The 27,366-nt window shown below is 35.4% G+C and overlaps 1 protein-coding gene across 1 annotated transcript in view; it reads right to left on the minus strand.

Moving 5' to 3' along the window:
• TBC1D5 (TBC1 domain family member 5) overlaps positions 1 to 27,366 on the minus strand; it is a 293,599-nt gene that overhangs the window by 95,373 nt on the left and 170,860 nt on the right. The window contains exons 9-12 of the mRNA XM_052695951.1: positions 22,942 to 23,030; positions 21,422 to 21,472; positions 21,255 to 21,324; positions 14,616 to 14,788 (exon numbers count right to left, since the gene is read on the minus strand). Of these exons, the coding sequence (XP_052551911.1) occupies positions 14,616 to 14,788; positions 21,255 to 21,324; positions 21,422 to 21,472; positions 22,942 to 23,030 (383 nt within the window). The remainder of the gene's footprint in view (positions 1 to 14,615; positions 14,789 to 21,254; positions 21,325 to 21,421; positions 21,473 to 22,941; positions 23,031 to 27,366) is intronic.

Below are 27,366 nucleotides of genomic sequence, written 5' to 3' on the forward strand. Positions count from 1 at the left end.
GCAATGTCTGAGCTTAGTGTAACTGTACCAGGAAAAGGCTCTACACTCCAACAAAGCCAGCATCTACTCTTTATTTTTCTGTTCATTTATGAAGATTTCATGAAAAAGCCCTCCGATTCCAAGAGTATAATTTCATTTTTTATTTTAACTCTATTCACTCCTTTATTCAGGTATTATCCTCCAGTACCAACACTTATATATGTAATAATAAAAAAAAAAGCTCAATATAAGTAACCACAGGAGGATCTCTTCTCCCCTTGAAAAACTGCAAATAAAGATGTCAGCTATTGAGTATATTTGTGGCATCTCCAGCAGCTGCTGTTAAATACCAGCTGGTCTAGCTGATTAAAATTACCTCCGAGTTGGTATTATAAAGATGCCTGGGCAGCGTTGCTGTATTAATGGATTATTGAGTGAGCGATGAAAACCTTGGCCAGCTGATGCGTTTTATTACAGATAGGCTTTATGATGTGTAATCAGTGTAATTTTTATAACTAGAGGAAACAGGGAAAAAAGGAAGAACCTTCGTTCCCTCCTCTCTCACACACACACACACACACACACACACACACACCAAAATCAGTTAAACTACATCTTTATTTTCTTTTCTTCCACCCGAATGTTACCAAGGAGTTAGCTAAAGAAATATATATATATATTTTTTAAATGGTATATGCTTTTGTAATGCTTCACCCACACCTGCAAATACACAAAGACTGAAGTAGTATGTGTTTTAGGCTACTCTTTATCTGTTTAACATAAATACAACATCCATGTTCAGGTTTAAAATCAGGTACTAATTTCACTCCTTTGACTACCATATGATTGCTGCAACTGGACCTCCAGCATTATTTAACGTCTGAACTACTCTGAAAATGCAACTTATATCCTCCAGATTCAGCAATTCTGGCCTTACACATAGGCCTTCCTCTATATCTCATTTCTCCCTCATTCATCTCCTTGTCTTGACCCAAATCTTCACTCAATGTGAGAATAAGAGTAACAGAATGGCCCGGGTTGGAAGGGACCTCAAGGATCATGCCTGACCACAGGCAGGGCCACCAACCTCCCCATTTAATACTGAGCAGGTTGTCCAGGGCCCCATCCAAACTGGCCTTGAACAACTCCAGGATGCCATGGGGCATCCGCAACTTCTCTGGGCAGCCTGTTCCAGCACCTCACCACTCTCATAGTAAAGGATTCTGATGAGAGAGTGATTTGCTCCCAAACTTCTGTGCCTTTTGTGAAAATCATGTAATTTTTACCAGTTCCGAAATTTAAGAAAAAAATAATCAAATGAATGGGCACTTGGATGATTCAGATGTATCTGTGATTTTTTTTTTTTTTTTTTTGCACTGTTTCACTTCTGATGCGATTCAGCAGCCAAAGAGCAGTTACCTCTGCCTGAAAGCCATGTATTGAAAGCACCTCAAGAAAAAAATACTGCACTTTTCTTTCTTGAAATGGACATACGAACGATATCTGAGACTAAAACCAAAGTAAAGCAAATATTCATTTCTCTTTATCAGTAACCTTAACTTTAACCTCTTAACTCTCTCTTAAGGAAATGTAGCACTGCTCTTCTTTTCCCAAATGTGATAATTAACTCCTCTAAAAAGCCCAGGGAAAGTAATTTTCTGTAATGTTCAAACACTCAAAAAAGTTACAAAATCTTTTAGGATCCCATGAAACATTGCTGGGTATTATTAAAGTCCACAGAGATAAATTCTTGGGAGATGCTACTTCTTCATATCCACTGCAACCTCTATGGAGAATTTTTTTTTTTCCTCAGGGTAGTAGAGGTTATGTGAGGTACTGCAGACATTTAAAACATTTGTTAGAAGAAAGAGCTGCTCTAAGCCTGGCATTTAATAGATCAAAAGATAATTTAGATCAAAGATAACATCAAAAAATAGATCAAAGATAACTCAATCAACAAGGTTGCAAAGGCAAGGATTTCACAATGGACAAACTTTTTTGATTTGAAGATGAACTTTAGAAAGAAGATTTGGTCCATCCAAGAATAAAATCATCTGGGCATTTTCCTCCTTTCTTTACGCCAAGGGAACCTAAACTTTACAGTGCAAATATGCACTTCCAAATCTAACGCCCCCAAATCCAAGTACGTAAGATCTCTTAGGAGTCTCTTTCGCTATTGTGAAACACTTCTGTACTGCTGTGATCAGCAGCTGATGTGATACTAGGTGTCTGTAAAAAGATGTTTCACCAGGCAGGTAGGTTGGGGATGAAAAGGGGTCTCTTTAATCCTTCTGACTTCATCATTTTCTTTCCAGAGAACAAGTGAAATAGATGCAATGACTGGGACAGGTCATGAAAGGATGTGTAAGGTGAAACTACACCAAGCAGTAAAGCTTCATGTCTTCCTGCAGTGTGCAGTGACAGTTGTAACAGTTCTAAATATCTGAAGTTACATCTGTGCCAAGTACAGACAGCAGAAACCAGAGTTGGTTCAGTAAAGGCACCTGTTGGAGCCAGACTGGGAAGTCCAATCACATTTTAAACAGTGCATTGAACTGGTTGAAATGGAGGAGTTATGAATGCTATGAATATAAGAGAATTTGAATTATATTGGTGAACTGAACTTTGCAGTAGGTTATTTTTGAAAGAACTTGCATCTAGGTCACAGGTGACTTCTACAAAGGCTTTCATAACATTTTCCTATTTGTACTGTTAGCTTTTTTCTAAACTGTTTAACTCAGGTATCATATCTTTAATGCCTTAACAGAAAGTCTATCGTACCCTTACACTAACAAACCTATGCAGAACACTGTGGAGATATGTGAATTTCTGTGCTTATTTCCTCTCCTCAGGCATATTTAATGCACAGCATAGGGAAGTCTGTCTCACAGAGGGCCAAGCAGCAGTGAAGAACAGTGCTATATTACCTATTTGGAAAAAAACACCTAATTGAAGATGAAGACTTATCTGTAGTTGAGATATAGTGCAAACATGAAATATTTCAAGTTTCCCCCGGAAGACTTAAATCTATGTCAAGCATGGGAATTTACACCAAGATAGCCAACTGGAAACACCGAAGAAGTAAATTATTTCATCCAAGAGTGAAAAATTACAGGAACGCAATTCTCTAAACACAAAAATTATTACAATATCCTAAACAAATATTTTTAATTTGTTGTAAATACGTATACATTGATTTGCTCAGAATTAATGGTCAATTTAACACGCATGCTAAATTTTACTCAAAACAAGACTCTTAATTCACTTGGGTTAATAAACATAAAATTCTGATAATTACAGATACAATAATGTCATATGAGCACTTTAAACATATGCTATGGGAATTAAATCCTGGCTATTCCTGCCCACTGAGGACCAGTTTTTAATCTTCGATGCATGATATGTAGTAATGGATTTTATGAGTTGACTTTTTTAAATTTGATGATCAGGTTAATGAAATTTATAATGATATTTTTCACACCAAGTTCAAAATAGTAGTTAACTCCTTGGCAGAGGAATTCAGATTGGACATATAATGGATGTACCAGCAACTGCTGGTGTTAAAGGATTAATCATCATTTCAGACTTTTATTAAATTAGATAAAATGGGATAGGCATGAATCAGAGTATATAACAATTAATCACTGGACTTTATTGAGTCTTTTAAAAATCTTATTCGCTCTTGAGTTGATAACTAATCTAGGCCATTCTGTACCAGTTTGACAAACTTCCCAGGTAATGATTGAGACTAGAACATTAATAACATCATCATTGAGCAACAAAATATTTATTCTCTAGGCAAATAGTTTTTTGGAAGATTTTTGGAAGCAAAAGGAAATACCATCTTGGTTACCCTAAAACCTTACACTTTGGCTCATTCTTTCCTATTGAAATCTTTCACTTTTATTCATTTGCATGTTTTTAAAAATTTAGATAATGGATACACTAATGTGCGCATCTGACCAAATTTTTTAGTACATCCAACTAGCATCTTACGTAAATTGTTACAGCTATTCACATTGGAATTGCTAGAAAATAAAAATTACTAAACTTTTGAAGTTTATTTATTGATAACCAAGAAACACCCCAGTTAAATTACCATAAACCTCAACATCACAACAACTCCTAATCCAGCTAATAGGAATTAAGGGACATGGAAGATACATAATAAGCATCCAGGGGATATGGAATTTATCCCATGAGTCTAGTAAAGAGCTCATAATTTAAGAGTGCCAAAACCCAAGTGCATCATGAAGGCCTCTCCTCACAAGTGACATTAATTGCATATCCCACAGATGCTTATTACATATTCTATTTATACCTCCAAGAAGAAAAATATTCATTTAAAGTTTAAAGGTTTAGTATTGCTTAAACACAATGTAACACAGCTGTCTCATGATGTCACAGGGAATATAAAAGACTGCAGCACAGTCATAACGTAAAAAGTAGTTTAGACAGAAGATAAATCAGAGGATGTATTTCAATGGGAAAGTCCCAGAGCTCAGATAAAGTACAGTAAAGCAAGATGTAGTGCTAACTACTTTGGCTGGATTTGTGAATACACTATTAAAAAAGGTTTTTCTGATTATAGTTATTGAAAAAGGAAAATGAAATATTTCAATTAATTTTAAGCAAGTTTTCAATATATTAACCTGTCAAACCGTTAATACTAATACATAGAATTGTTAAGATCACAGAAGCTATTGTCTTTTCATCTGTTCAGTCTATACATATAAATGTGTCCTCATTTATGTTTCTGTGTATAAAGTACCTTGAAATGTTACAAACTGTGGGAATTCTTTTCTTCTGTTGTCCAGCTACTATTGTGATTTTGCTCAGAAGTAAGAGAGACAATGGGCAAAATGGCTTGATTTGAGTTATCCCATATAGGATGTTATTTTGTGTTCTGTTCAATTATAAGCTTAATGGACAACAAATACGATAACAAATTTCTGTTCTTTCTCCCTCTTTTCAGTAACAGCATATCTTGCTTGTGTGGCATTCAAAGATCACTGTAGACAGGTCAGATTTCAAGAAGAAAAATATTTGTACAAAGCTAATCATAGAAAGCATGCTATCATGGTCCTAGTTTCAAATGAAGTGATGAGAAGTAAAGAGAAGCAGATAAATAAAAATTACAGATGCCAGTGTAAGGCCTGTGAAAAGAGACACTCTCTTGTGTACTTTCCTAGGTGGTGTTGGTAATTTCCTGATATTATATAGGATTGCTTCTATGAAGTCTGTGAAGATCTAATGTACAGCTGTCAATACATTCAGTGCTGAATAATAAGGCCTAGGTGCATGCATTGGCTTCATTCCTTATAAACACTACTCCGGAAATTCAAGGAAGGTACCATAAGGAGTTAATATCAAGCTGGAAATGATATTTTAAGAGTATTTTCAGAGGAAGAAAACAGAACAATACCCTTGACTTTTTCTAAAAATTCAAGTATGATTCATTCATTGATCTCAAAATGTGTCTGAAATTTGTCTGAAATGTGTCCTGCTCTTGTTTGCTTTCATTCTTCCATATTGAGCAATTCCATTTTGCAGCATTGTGTACAGATTTCCTCTTTCTGCAGAAATTTTGGGATTTTCATGCTAAATTTTATAACTCAACCATTTAAGGCCTCATGCTGTCACATTCACTAAGCAACACGATGAAATACTGTAATGATCTTTATGGTGGTAGTATGGTAACATAATACTAATTTTAGAAATTTTGCCAATCATCATTTCTCATCCTTTACCTAGAATAGGATTGCAAATTCATATGCTATGCAAAAGTTACACAAAATTGTGCTCCCTAATTAATAGCAGTACTCCTGAGCAACCTGTTCCTGTAACCTGTGTTAATGGATTTTATTCTTCAGATATAGCTAGCCTGCTTTAATATTTCATAGGATACTTCTTGCTCAAAAACACATTGGCACATTGGAACCTTAAAAGATAGTCAAGGCACGCACGTATTTGCCGCAAGCTTTTTTTTTTTTTTTCCTAAATTGCTGAAGCTTCTACAACTAAAGCAAATGTTGGAAAGAGGTTCACAAGGTCATGGAGAACTATTATTGAGTTTGCTCATTTTAGAATTTAGTACAGCTTATTATTTTCCAAGCAGGATCTTTTTAGATTGAATACATTTCCAAAACTGACATATGTTTATCCAGATGAAGAACTCCCAGTAAAATAGGTATGTCAGAGAAGATTCAGAATGAAAAAAAAAATCCATGTTATATAGGTTCCATCCCATCTCCCTTACTGCTTTTTTTTTTTTTGTTGTTGTTGTTGTTGTTGTTGTTGTTGTTGGTTTTTTTTTTTGTTTTCCTTTATTTCCATCACCTCAGCCTGTAACATTTGGTTAGACTGGAGAGAAAAAGAGTTGTCCATAGGGATAGAAATCACTGCTCAAGAACTATTCTCAGATCACAGGCAGACAGGATGACTTGATTAGTTGGCAAGCTACTACTTTAGTGGGGGAGAAAAAGCAGAAAAAGAGCATTCTTTTTAATTGCTGACATTGTAGAGACATCCCCCCAGGTTATCTGCATTCCACTTAGCAAATGCAGGCTTCTAGAGACAATGCAGACTGGCTATATTACTACAAAATTATGGTTTATTAATTTTTGATAAGATTTTCATTGTGCTTTCAGGATATAATTTTCCATTAAAACTAAGGATTCAGATGAAAATCATCAAGAGCTTGCATACCAACATGTCCTCCTAGATCAATGGAGATACATTGAAGGCCATGCCTTCCCTGAAGTAGTCATCCCACATCTGTAGGCAGTACCCTACCACTTTTCTCAAATGCAGTTCCATGTCATTCCTCTCCCTACTCTTCCATGAAAATAAAAAATGGCTTAGTTTGTTCTAACATGGAAGAAAAAGATAACTACTCAAAATGTCTTTTTTTTTTTTTCTCCAAATGAAATTTACCTCCTGCGCTTCCAGCAGGCCTAGGTCATGCATTAACTATTTCATGCTCACTTGTTCAAGGATTTTTATTAAAATTCCTCTTATCTGCACCATTCATTTGATCCTAGCTGTTCTTAAAGAACAAAGAATAGTTTTTAAATTTTACAATTTAAAACTGTTGCCAAGTTTTGTCTTCAGCATCTTGCCATTACTGACGATGAGGCTTTTCTCTGCATTGTAGTAGAAATTCATCCTTGTACATCTCCTTTCTCTGTGCATTAGCCTTTAGGTTATCATGACTCTTGAGGATCAGCTTTTATCTTAGAGACTGATGACAAGATGATCTTCCCTTCCTGTATGGTGCACATGGAACTATTCATTACTTCATTATCAGCTGTAATAATATGTCTTCACAGGAAAATAAAGGATGTGCTAATAATATATATGCATGTCCATTCTAACTTGAATAAGATAGAAAGTTATGAATTAGTCAGAATGAAGCGCTGGTAAATCAAACCATGAATTATCCACAGAATGGATTCTATGCAAAATGCTCTGGTTGCTAGCAAATGCTTAATTCCAAACTGCTGCACCAAGTTAACATGGACATGTTAGCTCAATACCATTTCTAGGCATACGCCTGAGGTAATTGTTTCCTGCAACAGCTACTTAACCTCTGTTCCATTACCTTTGAGTAAGATTTGTGTCCTTGAAGGAAACAAAATGATGCACTAAATTAAACAGCACTGATTAACTTGAATTGTTGATGTGATTTAGGTATAAGAAAAGCAAAGGAGAAGTCCATACTCGATACAGGGCACCTTAAATTTCTGCTTTATAGCTATTGACTAGAAAGACAAAGGCAGACTTCCAAACACCTCTATATATTTCTCCCAATTTCATCACAGGCTTCAGAAGATACTCTATTCAAATCCACTGGTCTGGAAGACTACTTATGTTATACGTGACCAGATTTTTTATGGCTGTACGATGAAAGTAAAAATGGAGGCCCTCTTGCTTGCTTCTTTCCCACATAAAGACAGCTTTCCGTGCTTCATACGAGAAGCTCATCACCTGCATCAAGGAACAACATAATGACAAATCTTCATTCTATCCTCACAGCTATCCAGTACTACTCATCTTCTCAGCACATAATTAGGTGGCAGGTGACTAAAAGTCCAATGAACACTTTTGACACCTCACCTCATTCTGTTTATAGAGTAGGCATTCACATTATGTATATTATGTGCTCAAATCTTAAGTCTAAAGTAAATCTACAGTACTACTTGTGAGAGCGCGGAAATAGGATATACTATAATCACTAATTTTCGACCTAATACACAACAAGAATGGAAAAACCAAGTGACACAAAATAACAATGATAAAAATATTTCAGTCAACAAATCAGAAAGCTTCCTGGGGAAACTTACCCATCATATTAGAAAACAAAAGATGGGTAGTCACATTTTAAAACAGAAGAAAAGCAACACCCAGAGGTACGGATCATTTGCTTGTTTCCTGAAAGTGAGATATCTACCTTGATACTTCAAGAAATGCCCAAAGTTTACTTGCATAAAAGCAAACTCTTTGATATTTAGTAAACCACTGCAACACAACTGAGACATCAACAGATAAAGCAACTCCCGTTTCCATGAAAATACACTGAGGCTTCCTAAAATAGCTTCAGATTTATTTTCCTCTGTCACTTTATTTTCAACTTAATTATTGTAAGAAAATGTTTATGTCACTACACAAGATAAAAATCATACTAAAGTCTTCAGAGCTCTGTGTCACTTCCCAAAAATTTCATTTAAAAATCCAGTAGACTGTATCTTTTTTTAATTTGTGGAACCGACAGTGGATTGTAACCTTTCTTAAAAGAACCTTTACATCTGACATTAAGCCCTTTCAAGCATTCTACTAACAGACAAAATAGGACATAAATGACATTAAAATCTTTTTTGTATGTAATGTTTCAATTCAAGAAGAAAATATATGAGAGCTGCTCCAGAAGCTCCTGTTTTATTATGTTGTCCCACAATTTCAGAGGCAAATTTTGGTGGTATGGCTGAACATTCCTGCCAATATTCCATCACATGTTGTTGCTGTGCAACAGATCATAGAAGAGAGGCACTCTGAGAAAATGGCATTTGACAAGGAAGTGCAGATGAAGCAAAAGCGTGCAACCAAATTCCTTGATGAAGGAAAAACGGTGTCAGCTGACATTCATTGATGCTTGCTGGATGTTTATGGAGACCAAACAGTGGATATGAGCATAGTGAGGTGGTGGGTGGGTGTTTCAGCATTGGTGACAGCAACATGAAAGGCAAGCCACATTCCAGATAGCAATAAAGAATTTTTATGAGCGCAGCATGCAGGCTCATGCCAATTGCTGGCAAAAAATGGATAGTTTATGGTGGTGACTGTTGAAAAATAGTGCTGTATAGATGAGAATTTGCTTTATTAAGTATTATTATTGTCCTTTTCGTATCTGTTGTAGTTTCCATGGAAATAAACAGGAGGCATTGCTTTTGGAGTGATCTACATAATTACTGGAATTCAACCAGAAATACCAGTAACTGGTACTAATTTCCCAATTCATTTCACGTAATTTAAATGAGAATTAGTTCTTCATTCATCAAGATTTTGTATTTACTTAGTCTCAGTCATCACTGATACTAAATATTCATTTATTTTAATGGTAGGGCCAGATTTTGGTGGCTGTCTTACTGCAAGCACAGTATATTGAAGTTGGTTACATTGTAATCGCTGTCCAATTAATTGATGACATTGGATTAAAAATCACAGAGAAACTGGAATCGGTTTTGGCCATGCTATATACTATTTCTGTTTCTTTTTATACTTTTTTTTTTTTCCCCTTTGTGAAATGTCAAAAACAAATCCAGGCATTCCAGATGATCTTCAAAAAGTTTTTTTTTTTTTTTTTTTTTTTTGAAAGACTGGTAATTCAACTTTAACTGAAGATCATGAAGATTTTTACACAATCTGATGAGTGGTTTTTTTTTTTTTTTTTTTTTTTTTTTTTTTTCCTGGATACAATGAATATGATTCATGGTTCTTTGCTGCTGTTGTTTAAATCCTTTAAATTCTCTCTCCAGAGACCAATACAATTACAGAAAAGAATACTGCCTGGTACTGTAATGGAATGGGAGAGAAACTAAAACAGGTGGACGCCCCATAGCAGTCTCACAGCAAAGCAACTAAGAATAGTAATAGTGGAGCAGCACATCTGCTTTGACTTTGCTGTAACATAACCTTTCTAATGCTAGCTTCAAATGTATCTTGTGACTTGGTTTGTAACCTTCTCTTCATTTTTTTTTCCCCCCTTTGCTTCATGAGAGTTTTCTTCCTGAGATATAACTGCAGTATCAGCCTAAAGGGCTGAAACTGAATCTGAAAGTGCAGTATGTAGTACAACTATCTGATCATTGGAAAGTAGAGTGGCAGTGGGAGGCAAAGTCATTGGCACTGAATGTTCTGAGAAGGCCTCTTTTATACTGAGATTAAGCTATCATGAAATATTTACACTTATTTCTGCAAGTGCTTTTTTGTTAGATGGATGTGTGCTTAAGAGTTTCCTCAACCAGTATACCATCAGCATATAATCTGCCATCAGAGTTTTGATGCAGAAGCTAGTGAGTTTATGCCATCAGTTAATTTCTGTTCTTAAATAAAGGACTTCATATTTATGCCTTGTCATTACCGTTGTGTGTGTATCATATATATTTACATGAGCTGGTTGTACTTATTGCATGCAGTTCTATATGAATTTCATGTGATGTAATATGAATATAATTCACTTTGAAACTCCCACTACATATAATATCATTATAACTACTTTATTTTGAGCGGCTCTCCCAATTGATTAATCTTTTAAATGAAGTCTAAAAGAAATCCTCTACTACAAATTGAGAATGGAGGAAAATGTCTTCATATATGCATATTTTAGGACTTCTTCAACCTTTGTTTCTGTCTCACTCTGGGAAGGTGACCTGCTTAATTTGTCACTGCAAACACTGCCCACTGCAGAAGCTGCAGAATGGTGTTGCAATAATTATTTTTTACTTTAACATGAATTAGATGTAAGGGTCAAGGAAATTAACATTAGAATACCATATCATCTAGTACATTAATCTTTTCTAACTCATCTAATTTTGTAATTAAACTAAATATTGAAACTGTCAGCCCTTCAGAGTATCTAATCTTTTTGTTCAATTTCAGCTTTTTTGTTTTTATTTAGAGAAAAGTTTATTATCAGAAAGCGTGTCAGTGAGCTGTTAATGTAATCAATTCAATTTTACTTCCCAACTATTCTTGTACTCTACTTTACAAAGTAGAAAATTAGATGTGATTAGATAATTAATATAGTTTGGTTAGACTGCATGCAATTTGCAGTGATACCAGGCACGTTAAACAATGTTATTCTGCAAAACATTATTTTAAGGTCAAAAAACTCCATAGCAAATAAAGAAGACTGAAGAATGATAGGACAAAAGCCTTTATCTGTGTATTGCTGGTTCCATTTTAGCCGATATTAATAGCAGCTGAATAATTATCACTGGGACATGCCGTGGTTGACTGCAAGTGAATTAATCTGCTATCTCACAAAATTTCTACTTAAAAAAAAAAAAACAAACCTGTCTTAAGTCTACTGCACATAACATCAATGTGCATCACCACAGAACAAAGATATGGCATAGCCAGAGCAATAATACATCTTACTTGACCTACCACAGTTCTCTTTCTGTTCAGCAACGAAATGAGATAGCTAGGTAATGTGAAGTCTGCTCATTACTGCCTTCCAGAAGATAAAGCAATCCACTCTCATAAGCAAGAACTTCACAAAACAGCAAGTATCAGAGAAGTTTCCTTTTCACAGAATCACAGGGCTTGGTAGGAACCTCAAGAGATCATCGAGTCCAACTTCCTGCGAAAGCATGTACCCCACAACAGGTTGCACAGTTAGGCGTTCAGATGGGTCTTATCTCCACAGAAGGAGACTCCACAACATCACCGGACAACCTGCTCCAGTGATCCATCACCCTTACTGTGTAGAAGTTCTTCCACATGTTAGCACGCAACTTCCTATCTTCAAGTTTTAGGCCTTTACTCCTTGTCTGATCTACTACACACCACTGAGAAGAGTCTGGTTTCATCCATTTGCCCCCTACCTCTCTTTAGATATTTATAACCATTCATCAGATCCCCTCTCAGTCTTCCCCAGGCTGAATAGACTCAGGCTGTTCAGCCTTTCCACACAGCTAATGACGCGATGGTTAACAGAGGACTAGCTGATCTAATAAACACTAATATGTACTGTACATAAAAATGGCATCATACCTTTGCACCACTGGACAGTAATGATATTTAATGAGTCATACTCCAAGTACAGAAGTGTCAGTTAAAACTGCTCTTGTTAGCAAGTGAGCATACTTTCAAGAAGTGGGTAGCTACACTTTATTTTAAAGGAACAGTTCCGAACATGGAATTACAGAACAGACTGGGGTACCTGATGTCCTGGCCATGTTGTTTGATAAAGAAATGACTACTTGGGAAAATTAAAGGTTAAAAACCAACTTCATGAAAGTAGAAAGAGTAAGCAAGAATTTCTATCTTACCACAAAAGTTTACAAGAAGATCCAAAGTAGAAATGACTGCATTTTTTTAAATAAGTAGACTGTATAACTTGCTCAGGCTAGGGCAGACTGCCACTAAATGAAAGCCTTTGTGATGATACTTTCCTCCAGCAGCATATTAATATCTTGTCCTCTATATTAAATCAGAAATCAGAGAAGGATGTGACCTCACTTGCAACCTACTTTCCTTTTTTGCCAACACGGATTTGTTCTTTACAATACTGTCAACTTCTGAGAGCATTTCAAAAGCCTGTGTTTAAAATATTCTGATGGTTTTTTCCATTGTTAATTTTGAAATATTATTTTACAGTCTAACAGTTCCCTGTTAGTAAGGTTTTCCTGATAGTCAGCCTGAAGCTCTCTCTCATAATTCATTCCCTTAACTGTAATTTTCTTTATTCAGATTCAGTTCTATTTATGCCACACCAGACTGCACCGTTCTTCTGCAATTGTAATGTCACGTTTTTGAGCTAAGCCTAATTTTTTTCTTTCAATTATTTCTCACTGAAAGGCAAAATATTAAACTGAACATCCACAGTACAAATTACTTTTGCACCAAAATATGTTTGCAAATTTCTGAGGTTTATCTTATTTTGTGTGTTTTCATAAGCCTTCAGAAAACAGTCATCCTGGCTTTTTTGTTTTCCTAGTTATTTACACCACCCACCTACTCATTGCTATCCCTGAAGTTTATCAGCAATGCCTGCTTTCTCTTCCAGACTAGTAAGCATACTAAAAAACCACAAAATTCCACATTATGAAAAAAAAATGCTTTAATAAGACAAACTATCCTCTTTGTGCTCTTAATACCTTGAGTTTCTTTAGTTTATTCTTCCTCTCCCTGTAGCCCAGCGATATCAAAACCATTGAGGCGAGTTTTGTAGAATTAAATTTGCCTTCCTATGCTCTTTGCAAGTCTGTGACTAATCTGCAGTTCAACTCTTATCTTGAAGGCATATTATGTCTCAGCAGTATTTCAGTTTATGATAACATCAAATTAGACTTTATTTGTAAGTATTGCAGTTATGTTCTGCAATAAGACTCCTTTTCTCTTCCTTTTCACATTTTCTATCAAGTTGTTAAATGTAATTCACAATTACTTTTGGCAATTCTGTCCTACGTATGAAAGTTTTTGTTTTGTGATTCAAGGCAAACTTCACGTTAATTTTAAGTCATTGCAAAAAGTTGGAAAAAGTTTACTTTTCTGTCACTACAACTATAAATACAACTTGCCCCTTAAGGAATGATCAAAATGAATAATCTGTCTGTAATTCCAGATTATGAAGGCAAAATTCTTTCTCAAAATCACAGTCAACTCACAATACCTCATAGTTCATGCAAGTTGTATGCTTTAGATTCACCTAAATAGCAGCCATGTGTGGTTTGTACGCCACACTGAAAACATACGTTGACAAAGCCTCTAAAGTCACAGCTGACCTTCACCCCCCCCCCCCCCCCCCGCCCCAGAATGTGGTCACACAGGACAAAGCTAGCTGAACAGACCTGAGCCACTTCAATGGAACAAGGACTACCTGAGCTAACTCTGTGTACAGTTTATCATCATTATGTCACAACTTTTAACATCCCCCCCCAAAACCTGCATTACCAGTATCCAAACCTCCATTACTGTGACAGGGGAAAGTTCACTGACAGTGAGTGAATTGGTAAAAAAAAAAAAAAAAAAAAAAATTAAGCAAACTACTCAATGCTGGTGATTTTTATCCTCCTCCATCCTTTGTCTCCTGTTGCTCTATTACTTCTTACAGGAAAATCACAGGTAGAATATATGATAATATTCACAACTGAAATATATACTTCATAACTGCAACGAGAATCTTTTACAAGTCCCCCAATATAGAACTGCAGGGACTTGATCTGCAGAGGGAACATCATTGTCACAAATACATCTGTGTGGTTTATTCAATGTAATGCTGCCAATTAAATAAGGCATAAGAGTTAAGTACTTCTTACCCTCATTCCTCTAATTAAAAACTTCAGGACAAAATCATCCTTCACAATGAAATAAAACTAGAAGGAATTAAGTAAAGGGATACAAACACTTACAGTCCGTAGATCTGTGGAGCAATTTCCAGTCGGTTCAGATGCATGTACAGCTCAATATCATGTTTCTTCAGCAGCTGATCCTGAATTTGGTTTACTTTAGTTACAATAGCAATAGACGGGCCTAAGTCCTGTGGCCTTGCAAATGGCATAGGTGTAATCATCACATCTTTCTCCTGCAAGCACAGAAAACAGGAAAAAAAAAATTGAACACCCCTTCCTGTTTACCTATGCTACAGAAATTTTTTGACTTAAAATCTCTGGTGTCAAAATAAACTTAAAAATATCAATAGTCTTTTCCAGAAAAAGAGCAATTTCAAGTAACCACTTCTGTGGCACCTATTGTGGGTTTCCCTTCCCCAGGCCTTTCATTCCCTTGTTCTCCAAGTCAAATCTATGTACGTGCTTTACTTTCCACATGCTGATAAAGTGTTGACAGCTAGAATAATCAGCTTTAATATAAGCAGTACTTGTCAGACCAAAAAAATACAGATGAATAGTAACTTTGTAGAGAATATATGCCCTCACAGGACAGTAAGCTGCATTCCAAACAGCAAATAACTTATTTTTAAATAACCTTTCTAAACAGGCTTTCCTTACTCAGAAAATCATGTGGTTGTACCTCAATATATAAAAATCTTTAATAAAAGATTAGAAAATCCTTAAAGCCACAAAGAAATAGAGCAGTAAGATGAACTTAAGGATAAAAATGCAGCTGGCTGGACCCAAAGGTTGTGTTAATTATGTCACAATCTGTAAGATGACAAACGCAGGTGAAAACAGAGGAAGAAAACTACTGGAACATAGGCATCCTAAATCAGAAACCCATGGAAAGGAGGATAAGAAACAAAAAAGAATAAATCAGACATTTCAAGAGAAAGATAGGGGAAAGGGAAACGAAGAATTAACCTGTTAGGAGCAATGCTAGTTATTAGAAAATATTAGAAAATTAGAAAGAAGATTGGAATAGTAAGAAGATTCCACGAAGATTTTGTTTCAATTTGTAATCATGGCTCTCAGAACTGAGCTTCATTTAAAAAATGGTTCTTATTTTTACATACTTTTGTTCATTGTATTGACAGCGAAGCATTATCAAGGTCAAAGGGTTAATATTTTAAGACAACTTAATTACTGCTATAACTGTTGAAAGACAGCTTCACTTGGTTCAGTTCAGTGAAGAGTACATTATTTCTAACACTTGATAACAAAGAAAGGTGTTTTTTTTTTTCTGTTGTATAAACTATCTCCAAGGTTGTTTCCTATGGTATTGTCCCCTTTTCAATCCTCTTCTCTCTCCATCAGCAATTTAAGAGGAAAAAAGAGCAGTATGCATATTTCACAATTACTTATAACATGGTTTAATATTCAAGTGGACACTTAACATCTAATAATCTCTATCAAATAGCTTACAAAAACAGGCTTTTGTTTATCTCCTTTGCTTGAAATTTTTGCTCTTAATTATTCCATTTCTGTACTGCAGAAAATAGAATGTGATGCTGAATGCTGATTTCAGGTAAAATGCTTTTATTTAAGGATCTGATAAATTATAAACTGCATCTTAAAATCTGCATCATTATTGCTTTGCTATGACAATTTCAGCAAAGGGAATGATCTGTCTACTATAATGCAGTGGTTTTGCAATGCTATTGTAGTAGCAAGAGATATTCAACTCAGGTGTCCTAGCAAATCACTTGACCAAAGCTCTCTCACAGTCTGTGAAACAAGGTTCACTGAAATGGGATAGTTTCATTCAAAAACTTTTGTGTTCTGCCAAAGAGAAATTTAAAATAAAACTTCTAGCATCTTAAGGGTCAATTGGAAATGCTGTTTATTATTTAAATACTAATGTACTTTATAGACAAATGTATTTTGTGAAAGGGCATTTCTCCTACCTATTGTTTATTACTAACTTCCTTAATGAGTAAACTTTTTTTAAAAAATATTTGTTAATTATAAGAAGAGAAGAATATTCAAGCTGAACAGTTATATCATGGAAAGCATAACAGCTATGTAGAATATGTGAATCATGGATGCAAGTGAAGTAACCATATTTGAATAAATACTTCAAGAAATACTGATAGAATGACCTTCACAAAAGAGCAATCTCATATTAAAAGAAGACATTCACCAAATTTTGCACATAAGTCAAAAAAACATGCAGACGAAGCAACAAGCCTGTGATGATAAATAAATCTGTGACTTGGAAAAAGATTCCTATTTCCTTTCCTAAGAAGTAAAAAAAGTAAGAAGAGTGTTGACTCATGAAAGATAATCAGAAACTAGTGGTACTAGCCACTAAGGAGAAGAGGCCAGCAATATTCTCCTCTGAACACAGACAGAAGCAAATAATTTTTATAGGCATAAATTCTTATCTAGAAATCTCAACATTAGAATCTTTCAAACTATCAGATGTTTTAAAGCAAGAGTAGGTAGTTGCCTAAATCAGCCTTTACACCATTAGTTGTCTGTGGGTTTATAGCCATCTTTACAAAATTACAAGACAAACTCAAGTGTCAGAAGATTCAGATTACCAAAACTAATGCAAACTTCCTCCTAAGGATGAGTGCCAAAAAGAAGTTACTTGTATCTTACAACATTTGTGCATAATTCAGCATGGACACACTGCTGAATGTGAAAATCAGCACGGTTAAGAGCATCAAATAATATATGCTGCCTTGCCATTTTTAAAATCACAGGGTAAATAAATGGTGTCCATCAAAATGCAGTTCATCGGAACCACAGAAATTAACTCCATTAACAGAAATCTTCAAAGCATGACAACCTCTGTGGGCAAGAAGATAATAATAATCAATGTACAGACTGTCTGTGCCTCATGATTTGGGGCATGAAGATATCTGGTGAACGACTAGAGTCTGTAAGAGAAGTTTGTTACCTCCTTTCATGCAGTTTGTTTGGGAAAAAAAAAAAAAAAAGGTAAATTCAGTCAATTGAAATTGCTAAAAAAAATAATAATAATAAAAAAATCACATCAGACATGAAAGACATCGCCCAAACAGAAAGATGCTCAAATGAACTAAGACAACTAATCCATCAAAACGCTTAAGTAGAAATGACTTGCAGTGTCTTTGCCTAAAATTCAGAATCTGTGTGCCCACACTCATACTCACTACTTATTACCATGCCACAAGGGACAAAGCTCTCCTCTTTTTATGAGCTCCTAAGTCTTGGTAAACCTTACACAGGGTTAGCCATCTACTGCTACCTTGAAATATAAATTATCAATCCCAAAGGAATGCAGTTCACAAAAAGACAAAAAGGACAGCTCAGAGATTTGCTATGCTATTAACAAGACAGCATCAGACTCACTTCTGACAGTTTAAATATGGATATCTGTGAAATGCAACTGAAAACTTGAAGTATTAGGAACAGAATCACCAAATCCTGCCACAGAACATTACCTAACAGAACACGTATTGGAATGGCTGGTATCTGATATTAATACAACTTATATATTCATGCATTTAGGAAACAAATGCTACAGTTGTAAAGAGAGGCTAGGACATAGCACAAGTGTAAAACATGGACAGATTTCTCTCATTAACCACTAGGGAATGCCATAGCTGGAGAAGCTCCTCTAATGGCAATTGGGAGTAATGGAACCAACTGTTAGAAGCTATAAAATGTAACACGTATCTCAGAGCACATGCTTTCATTGCTTCATTTGTGAAGATCCAGACTTCATTATGTAGCCAATCCACAGTCATGATTGTAAAAAGAATACGTACGAGAAAGGATTATTAAAGATTATGCATGTTTGCAAAGAACAAGAACAAACAACTAGATATTAATCCATGTGCTTTGCATTATTAATTTTTTATGCCATGAAAGAACTAGAAAGGGCAATGTAAACTTCCACCTTCTACCCAGGCACTGTAAATCTGTAAGCCGACCTAGTTATTTCCTGGAAGAAAATTCAACCTCAAACTTCACCACATTTGTGACAGAAATTGGAACAAATATGTTTGAATACACTGAATTCTGAAAAGCTATGCACAGAGAAGTGTCTCACAGCTTTATTGTTAGAATAAAAGTGACTATGTAATAAGTTCATAAAATTTGTATCTCATATGCTTTATCTGCAGTTACTGAAAATTATGTAAAACCTAAATCCAAATGGTAATTTATAACTGTAGATAGAGAATAATGAAATCAGAATTGTTTGAGCTGGAAGGGAGCTTTAAAGGTCATCTGGTCCAACTCCCCTGCAATGAACAGGGATGTTGGGGCAGCGGAGAGGTGGGGGGTCACCTCCCCTGACATACTGGCCACACTTCTTTTGATGCAGCTCAGGATATGGTTGGCTTTCTGGGCTCTGAGGGCACACTGCTGGTTCATGTCCAGCTGCCATCCACTAGTATCCCCAGGTCCCTTTTGGCTGGACTATGATCTATCCTTACATGTCCTAGCTTGTAAGACAGCAGGACTTGCCTTGATCCAGATGCAAATTTCTGCATTTGGATTTATTGACCTTCATGAGACTCACATGTGTCCACTTCTTGAGCCTATCTAGATCTCTCTAAATGGCATCTTATCTCTCAGATGTGCCAACTGCACTTCACAGCTTGGTGTCATCTGCAAACTTGCAGAGAGCACACTCAATTCCACTGCTGATGTCACTGATGAAGATGCTGAAGAGCACCACTCCCTGCACAAACACCTGAAGGGCACAACTCACCACTAATCTCCATTCAGACACTGAGTCACTGCTAAGGCACATGGATTGAGAGAGACCACCACCAGAGAGTGGTGGTCTCTCTCAATCCATGTGCCTTAGCATAGCTTCCAGGAAGATCAGTTCCATGACCTTCACTAACACAGAGACTGACAGGCTGTAGTTCCCCGGATTGTACTTGCTACCCTTCTTAAAAGTGGTTGCTATATTGGCTTTTTCCTGTCACCAGGGACTTCAAGTGGCTGCCATGACTTTTCTAATATCATTGAGAGTGACTTAGTGAGTATGTCAGCCAATACGGGTCCCTCAGGACTCTGGGACCCATAGACTTAGCAGATGTTCAGTTTCCTCAGCTGGTCGCAAACCTGATCTTCACTGACAGTGATAAGAACATTGCTCCCCCCAGCCTTTCTTATCTGCTGTTACAGTTGATGTTACAACTGGAAAAATTATCATGGTGAAAATAGAAAAACAAACAAACAGGGAAGCAATACTCACCTATATCCAAAGATCTAGGTTCACAAAGAAAACGCCACAGAGGAGGAATCTCCAGAAAGAGATCCTTCTCACTGGCAGTCACCCTTAAATGGGGTCTAGGAGAGATGGAGCCAGGCTCCACCCTTTCCAGTCACACAGCTGAATTGCTTTCACCTGTGCTCCCATGGCTGACTCAGTGCTTGCCTAAGGTGATCAATCAGTGGTTCAGGCAGTGACTCGACAGTTCCCATACACCTTCCAATCCATCTGCTCAAGATGTGTAAAAAGCAGTTGCCAATGAAGACTGAGGCTGGGTATTTCAGACTTTTCCTTGTCCACTGTTACCAACAAGCCTGCCTGCATTACTCACTTGAGCTGGAAGGGAGCTTTAAAGGTCATCTGGTCCAACTCCCCTGCAATGAACAGAGATGTTGGGGCAGCGGAGAGGTGGGGGGTCACCTCCCCTGACATACTGGCCACTTCTTTTGATGCAGCAGGTATTATGGCAGGTATACCTTCAGGGACTTAAGATACCAACGCTCCATGTTGTGTAAAATATATACATAAATACATTTAAAAATTTAAATACAAAAGAAGCCTTTAAATAGCACTTGGACAACTATCTTTTACTTCAACTGACAGACCAAACCATCTGCAAAACTAGTACACACTAATTAAAGTTTGCGAGTATAGTTTTTTGTGCACAGATAGGTGCACAAAAAATAGGTATAAAAAAATGAACAAATTCTTACTGCTTTTTTCATTAACTTTACTTGCCCCATGGTTTCAGTGAAAAATGATGAAGTACATCAAGCTGGAACTGAGTCTAGAGGCTAATTCTTTTAGTATATAACACACTGAAATTTTTGGACACCTGCAACACGGATGTTTTGCTAGAGTCTTCTATCTACACTTTAGCAAAAAAACATTTTTCAGCGTTAAAGAAGAGAGGTATAAAAAGGGAAAGAGAATCTTTGAGAATCTGGTCACCTCTTCCTTCCTCTCGCTGGTGTGATGTGACAACAGAAAAAATGTAATTGAAGAAAATTTCAAGCACCTGACTGAGGCAAAATGGACATAAGGAATTGTTAAATCTGCCGTGCATGAAAAATGGTTATTACAGGCAAGGACTAGATAGCTCTGCAAAGAGTTCAAAGAGGACAGGAAAAATAATAGAAAACAAAAAGCTCTGTAGAACTATACATAGAAAAAGGTTTTCCATGAAAAGAAGAAGCATACTAGCTGCAGTGAAAAGCTAAACATGTGATCAAAGGGCACAGACATTGCCTTAGAACATGCTCAGGCCAAGAAGAAAAAAAGGAAGGTAAAGAAAATCATTGACAAGAAGAGATAGTTAAGAGAAAAAAAGTTGCTTTAAGAGAAAATATATTATCATCTTCAAATTACTTCAATCCTATTAAAAACCACATTTGCTTAAGAATAAAAACAGTACTTTTTAAGGTAATATTTACCTTCTGACTGTCATGCTCAAAAGTTGAAAACCAATGCTCTGCAGTCTTCATAAGACGTGTGAACATTGCACTGAAAGGGGAAAATCCAGAAATGTGGTGTTAAATAATGCATTACATTATTTAATAATAAGAGTAAATTAAATGTAAAGGAAGTTGTTTAGACTTACTAGGCATCATGTTCCAGATATTCGGGATTCAAAAGAACTTTCATTTCCTCACTGCAAAAATCAAGAGTGAACAATCTAAGTGTGAATGTTTATTTTTGGTCAGTGTTCTGTATGTAATATTATGTATTTATAAGCTAACTTTCATATAAAGAGCAAATGAGAAAACTAGCCTTTTTAATTAAAAAGAGCGACTCCATTGAACAAATGAAGTCTTTCCTTTTTATAAAGATCAAAAACAAATTAGCTGCCTTGTCTACACTACAATGAAGTAACCATCTAATTATTCCAAATAACAAATTACTGAATGTCACAATGTATTATTTGAGTATGCTTGATCTAGAATAATTGATTGCTGCACAATCTATCACTGTTTGTCCAAAACAACAACAAAAAATATGGTTACTGGTCAAATATGCAGTATCAAAACATTAATTTATTTTGTTTTAATAGCCTGTATTTTATTGTACTTTAACAGCAATTAATCAGTGACAGCACCTCTTTTCCATCTACTTTGTTGTGTAGCTCTACTTTTTCAGTGGCAGTGGAACAGAATGCTCTGCATAACATATGGTAATTTTGAGTTATTTTGCAGTTAAGAGCATTTTCTAGGGAATTTCAGGATATCTGAAGACATACACTGAATAAAATACATACTTGTAAATAAATTCCATCCTTACACTAATACTACGTTTGGACAATCATATTGTGGAGTACAATATTATATGGCATAAGTAATTAAACTGTTTTTTCTTCAACAGTAGACTCCTTAGGTAATGATAAAAAAAGACAAAGAAATTGATCAAATATCACAAATGATTCAAGCAGGAAACCAGTGCTTTCTTGATTTTCTTTAAAGATTTACATATAAAGGAAGAAAAAAGCATTTGAACTCGGTTAGCAGACAAGCATATGTGATGTAGCACTTTATATATAAGTGAATAAATATGTGCACACACTGCTTGATTGAAATGGAGAAACAATACCTAAACTTACTGTTACTACCATGACAAACCACAGTCAGGTATTGCAGCTACAATACTGCAGATACTGAAAGAAATATCAATCACAGCAACTTATCTACATAGTTGATTTTGTCTTTTAAGATTTAAGGAAAGAAAGTTATCGATGTGTGCATTCTAAGACCATTTTGGTACTGCACTTTCTATCTGCAATGACAACACTAAGCTTTTCCTGGCAATAAGAAACCATGAGGTGAAACAGTATGTACATAACCTTTTTGATTAAGGTTTTCCTTTGGGTTTGTTGGGTTCTCTGGCTAACAGCTGTGAACCAACCACTGTCTACACTTTAAAAACCCCTTTCAGAAGCTATGGTACGGATAATGAAATAAAAGCATTCCCATAAAAGCACAAAGATGTAACAGTTTTTTTAGGTCCATTTCTTAATTATAAATAATAATCAAAAAACACATATTTATATGTTCTAGTCCAGCAAACTTTACATATTTTATTGAAAGAAGAAAAATATTTAATACTTTAAGAATAAAACAGTATGCTTGCCTTGGATGTGCAGCTTCACTGGCATGTGAAAAAGCTTGGTGGTCACAATGCAGGATAAAGACAATGGGAGCTAAGAGTTCATGCATACCCTAAATATAAAAAGATGCAAAGTATAGTAAGAGTTTTCATTCATGTTCATGCATAGCATCAAGCAGCCAGTAACACCAGGCACAGGTGAACACATGACCATTTATTTTCTTTAAAAAAAAAAGGTTTTATATGCAATGATTTTTATTCTAAATTCTGATTAAATACAAGTGTTTATTCTGCTAAAATATGAGAAGACAAGTTATTCTCCCTTTTTCTAACACGACAGACAACAAATTGGCAGTGGTAGGCAACTCTGCACCTGGCAATTTGCTCCAAGATCTATATTCATAAATATAAATTTTATTTATGTTAATTATAATAATGATGTATAGTACAAAGATCTGCAATAAGGACAAATTACAAAAATTTATAATTGTGCTTTACTTGATAATGTTCCAAAACCAGCACAGCAGTAGAAGAGATTAGGGTAGCTATTTGGGTAATTAAAAAATTAAAATTCCATTGCTATGGACATGAAAAACAGTCTTTTTTACCTTTGTTTTAATATAGCATTTAAAAAGTCATAATGTTAATATTAAAAATAAGCTCATTATTAAAGGAACGTATAGGAGATCTGGAACTGTTCCATTACAGACCTGTATTTATGTACACAATGTGCTGTGAGGCTTTGGAACACGTTGCCCATAGAAGCTGTGGATGCCCCATTCCTGGAGGCATTCAAGCCTCCAAAATCTTTTATGTTGTCTGGATCTTTTGGATTCCAAAACTGGCTCTTCCTCTACTTGCTATGGTCTTGGTTTGTGCCTCTACCACAGTCAGAATCTTAGCAAATCTCACTGTTTTGGTTAGTTGGGATTCTCTGGGCAGTATCTTTGCATATTATTAAGATCTCAGTCAAAGAGATTATGATTTGAATTCTAGGAATACTCTCCCAACAGGTCTCAGCTGTAGAACTGTGATTTTATATGTAGCATTTAAAGCCAGCATCATACATATTAGGCAGATCCAGTACCAGAAAAATACCCTTTGACTTTTATTGGAAATATTGGAGATTTTCTTTAAGCAGTTCAAACCGAGCTGAGAGAAGATGACTCAGACAGATGTGGATGACAATTGTCTATCCTATCAATCCATCTATCTCTACTACATGCTAATGAATCTCATTTGTTTGTAGGAGGAAATTCCAATATTTGGCAGTAATGAGTTAAAAAACAGGTGGTGGTGGTGATGTAAATGTCTTTGTGTGCTGTCAGCTGAAATCCTGGGAAAATTTCCATTTCTTAGGACTGACAGTGCTCAAATGGCCACAGCCAAGTGGCTGTAGGGCTGCCACAATAGCCACTAGGCAAAGCTAAAATCAGCAAGTCTACTGATGACTGAAGTTTCTCTTTCCCTTCTGATTTGATAATCTTCAAAAGATGAAGGCTAAACAGAAATTCCATTGAAACAAAACAAACAAACAACCAAAAAAGGGTGAAACCCAAGATTCTCATGTAGCCACTTGATTTCGGGAGAGAATATAAAAAATTCCCAAACACAACAATATAGTTAAAATAACAAACTGAGAGCTTCATATTTCTGAAAGTCTTATGGTAGTACCAAGAAAGAAATAGGAGAGACAGGGAGAGAGGTCCACAATTAAAAGATAAATAGAAATGGCAAAATACTTAAATAAACTGTTGATAACATGAGCTGTACTTCCACACATATTCACAGACCTCAGATAATTAACAGCTCCACGTCTACTCTTTTATTCACCTTCACGTACTCACATGAAATAAGAGAAATGGAAATGCCAAAAACTTGACTATCTAATAAAACTATCACCTAAGCTGTAAACACAGAAGTCGAAGAAAAAGAAAGAGGACATAAAATAAGAATTAGTTATAAAAGATAAAAGCACATCATACATTCTTCCAACATAATAATGTATCAACTATATAATAAAGCAGAATCCTAATGTGGCTGCCCACATACAACAAAAACAAAACAAACAGATGATGAAATATCAGGATTTCAAAAAGATACCTCTGATCTTTCAGTTACAAGAATACTTCAAATGTTTAGAGATTTTTAACTTGGCAAGAAAAGCCACCAATGTAATATGCATATACATATTTTTTTCAATGCTGCATTTTACTAAAACTCTTTAGTGTTAATAAATAAGTTGACAGAGCTCAGATAATTTTATGACACTTCCCAGCTGCAACAAAATATTGATTTCATAGTGCAGTCTGTGGTTTAGAAAGAAAACCAGAAATACAGCACTTCTACTATGAAAAGTGAATCGGTGCATTTCAAAATTATATTGGCTTCTCTAAGGTTTATCAAATCATGAGTGAATAATGGTCAGCCTAGTGATGTAGCTTAATCGTCCCTATTTCTTTTCAGAGTAACTATGACCAGAATTTTGGCACCAGTCTTACAGAAGAGTGTTAATAGGAAGTTTTACTCATTTTCAAGTACAATATACTATTCTCTTTAAATGTTGCATTTACAGCTGCTATTTAAAAATTCAATGATCCCAGTGACGATTCTGTCTTTAAAAATCTCTAATACAGTTTCCCAACATTATGTTCTATTTGAGTAGGGACAGAAATGCTTCTTTCTCCACCAAATAAAATTCTACTCCATGATTGTCAAAAAACAACAAAGCCTACTACAAAGACAACTTTTATGCATATATGCAAATTAAGCAAACACTGATTCTTCTTAGAATATATACTGGTGCTATGTATTTATTTCTGTAAAATATTGTAAATATTTTAGTTCTCTTTGTAGGAATGTAAATTCTCTAGGAATAAGAACTTTTTCCAAATATTTGGAAGAGAAACAGTTGTTAACAGAAATAACTTGTCATTTATTGTCAATTATCATAATGATGATAGCAAATATAGCTCTTGCATGTGGTCATACAAGTGCAAGAGAACAACAGGACTATCCTGTGATGGGTACTGAATACGAAGCCAAAATTCAGAATATGGGCTTTGCATTCTGGCTACTGCAGAGAAAGCATCTTGGAAGAGATTTTTTACTGATGAACTTTTGTTATCTTCAAGAAAATACACTATGCTTTGATTTAATTAACCTCAACATGGTGAGTAAATGGTAAAAACAACCAAGCAAACTTGTAGGACAGGAAGGCTGACTACTGCATAGATATTTGATAAAAGAGAAAAAGATATGTCCTGTTACCACCACAAATTCTGTTTACTACTAGCTAATTCTTAGAAGAGTACTGATGATTGTAAAATAAATGATATCTAAAAGAGAAGAACTTGTGGACAAAAAAGCAGGATTGTTACCAATACAAGCTCAGCAATTGTAAAAGAAAGGGTCTTTTAGAATGAAGAAAGAAAAAGAGATAGCATGTGACAAAAATGACATCTTCATAGAAAGAGGAAACCACAATCATCTGCTATTTTGTGATGTGGCACAGCACCATAAGACTTGGATGATACAATGAATCACTTTGAAGATAATAAATACACCATTTTTCATAATTCAAATTTATTTCAGTTTATGCAATTTAAAGATGGTAAAGTGTAGTTGTCCTGTAGCAACACCATCCTGAAATTACTGCATTACTGATGCAATGAACACCAGTTGAAAACAGAGGTAAAGAAGTTTTCTTTGTCAACAGCCTGTAGGCTCACAAAATTGAACCTGTTCTTTTATCTGCCTATGTTCATTTAGCCCACCAAGCAGTCTTTATTAAAGCTGAGGCATCAGGCAGTCAAAGTTCATTAATACCATTTATATAATCTCTGCAGTTTCAATTAACTCAGCAAGACATTCTACTACATGATAACAGTCTCATTAATTCAATAAAATCCCATAACTATTAACAATATGGTCTATGTTAAACGGGGTGTCACCTAGTAGAAAATAATAGCTTTAACAGCTTGTGATGAAACTCAGGGCTCTCTTTTTTTAAAATTTGATCTGGCTAAATATTCCATCCTTATGTAGGAAGGTATTATTTCTTGGTGAGGAATCCAGAGGATTTTAAATATGAACAGAGGGTAATTAAGTCCTTTTAAGTCATATCAAAGAGTAAAATAATACTTCTTGTTCAATAAATGATAGACTACATTAGCGAGAATGTGTTCTTCCGTTTTCCCATCATCAGTACTCTGGCCTATATTCACTAGAAAGAGGAGGCTGAATACTGCTGAAATATTTCCTGTAGCAGTGCCCTTTAAAACACAGTTCACTAATCTTATTTTTCTTACTATTATGCATGACTTTTCCTTGCTCAGAGTCTGTCAAACATAAAAAGTAACTGGTTCATGGAGATTTTACATGTTTGATCACTATGTATTTGATTTTTGATACAAGTATCTGGTCCTTGAATTTATATTTACAAATTTC

Source organism: Tympanuchus pallidicinctus, unplaced genomic scaffold, assembly GCF_026119805.1.
Source record: "Tympanuchus pallidicinctus isolate F22 unplaced genomic scaffold, pur_lepc_1.0 scaffold3, whole genome shotgun sequence".
NCBI classification, from domain to species: domain Eukaryota; kingdom Metazoa; phylum Chordata; class Aves; order Galliformes; family Phasianidae; genus Tympanuchus; species Tympanuchus pallidicinctus.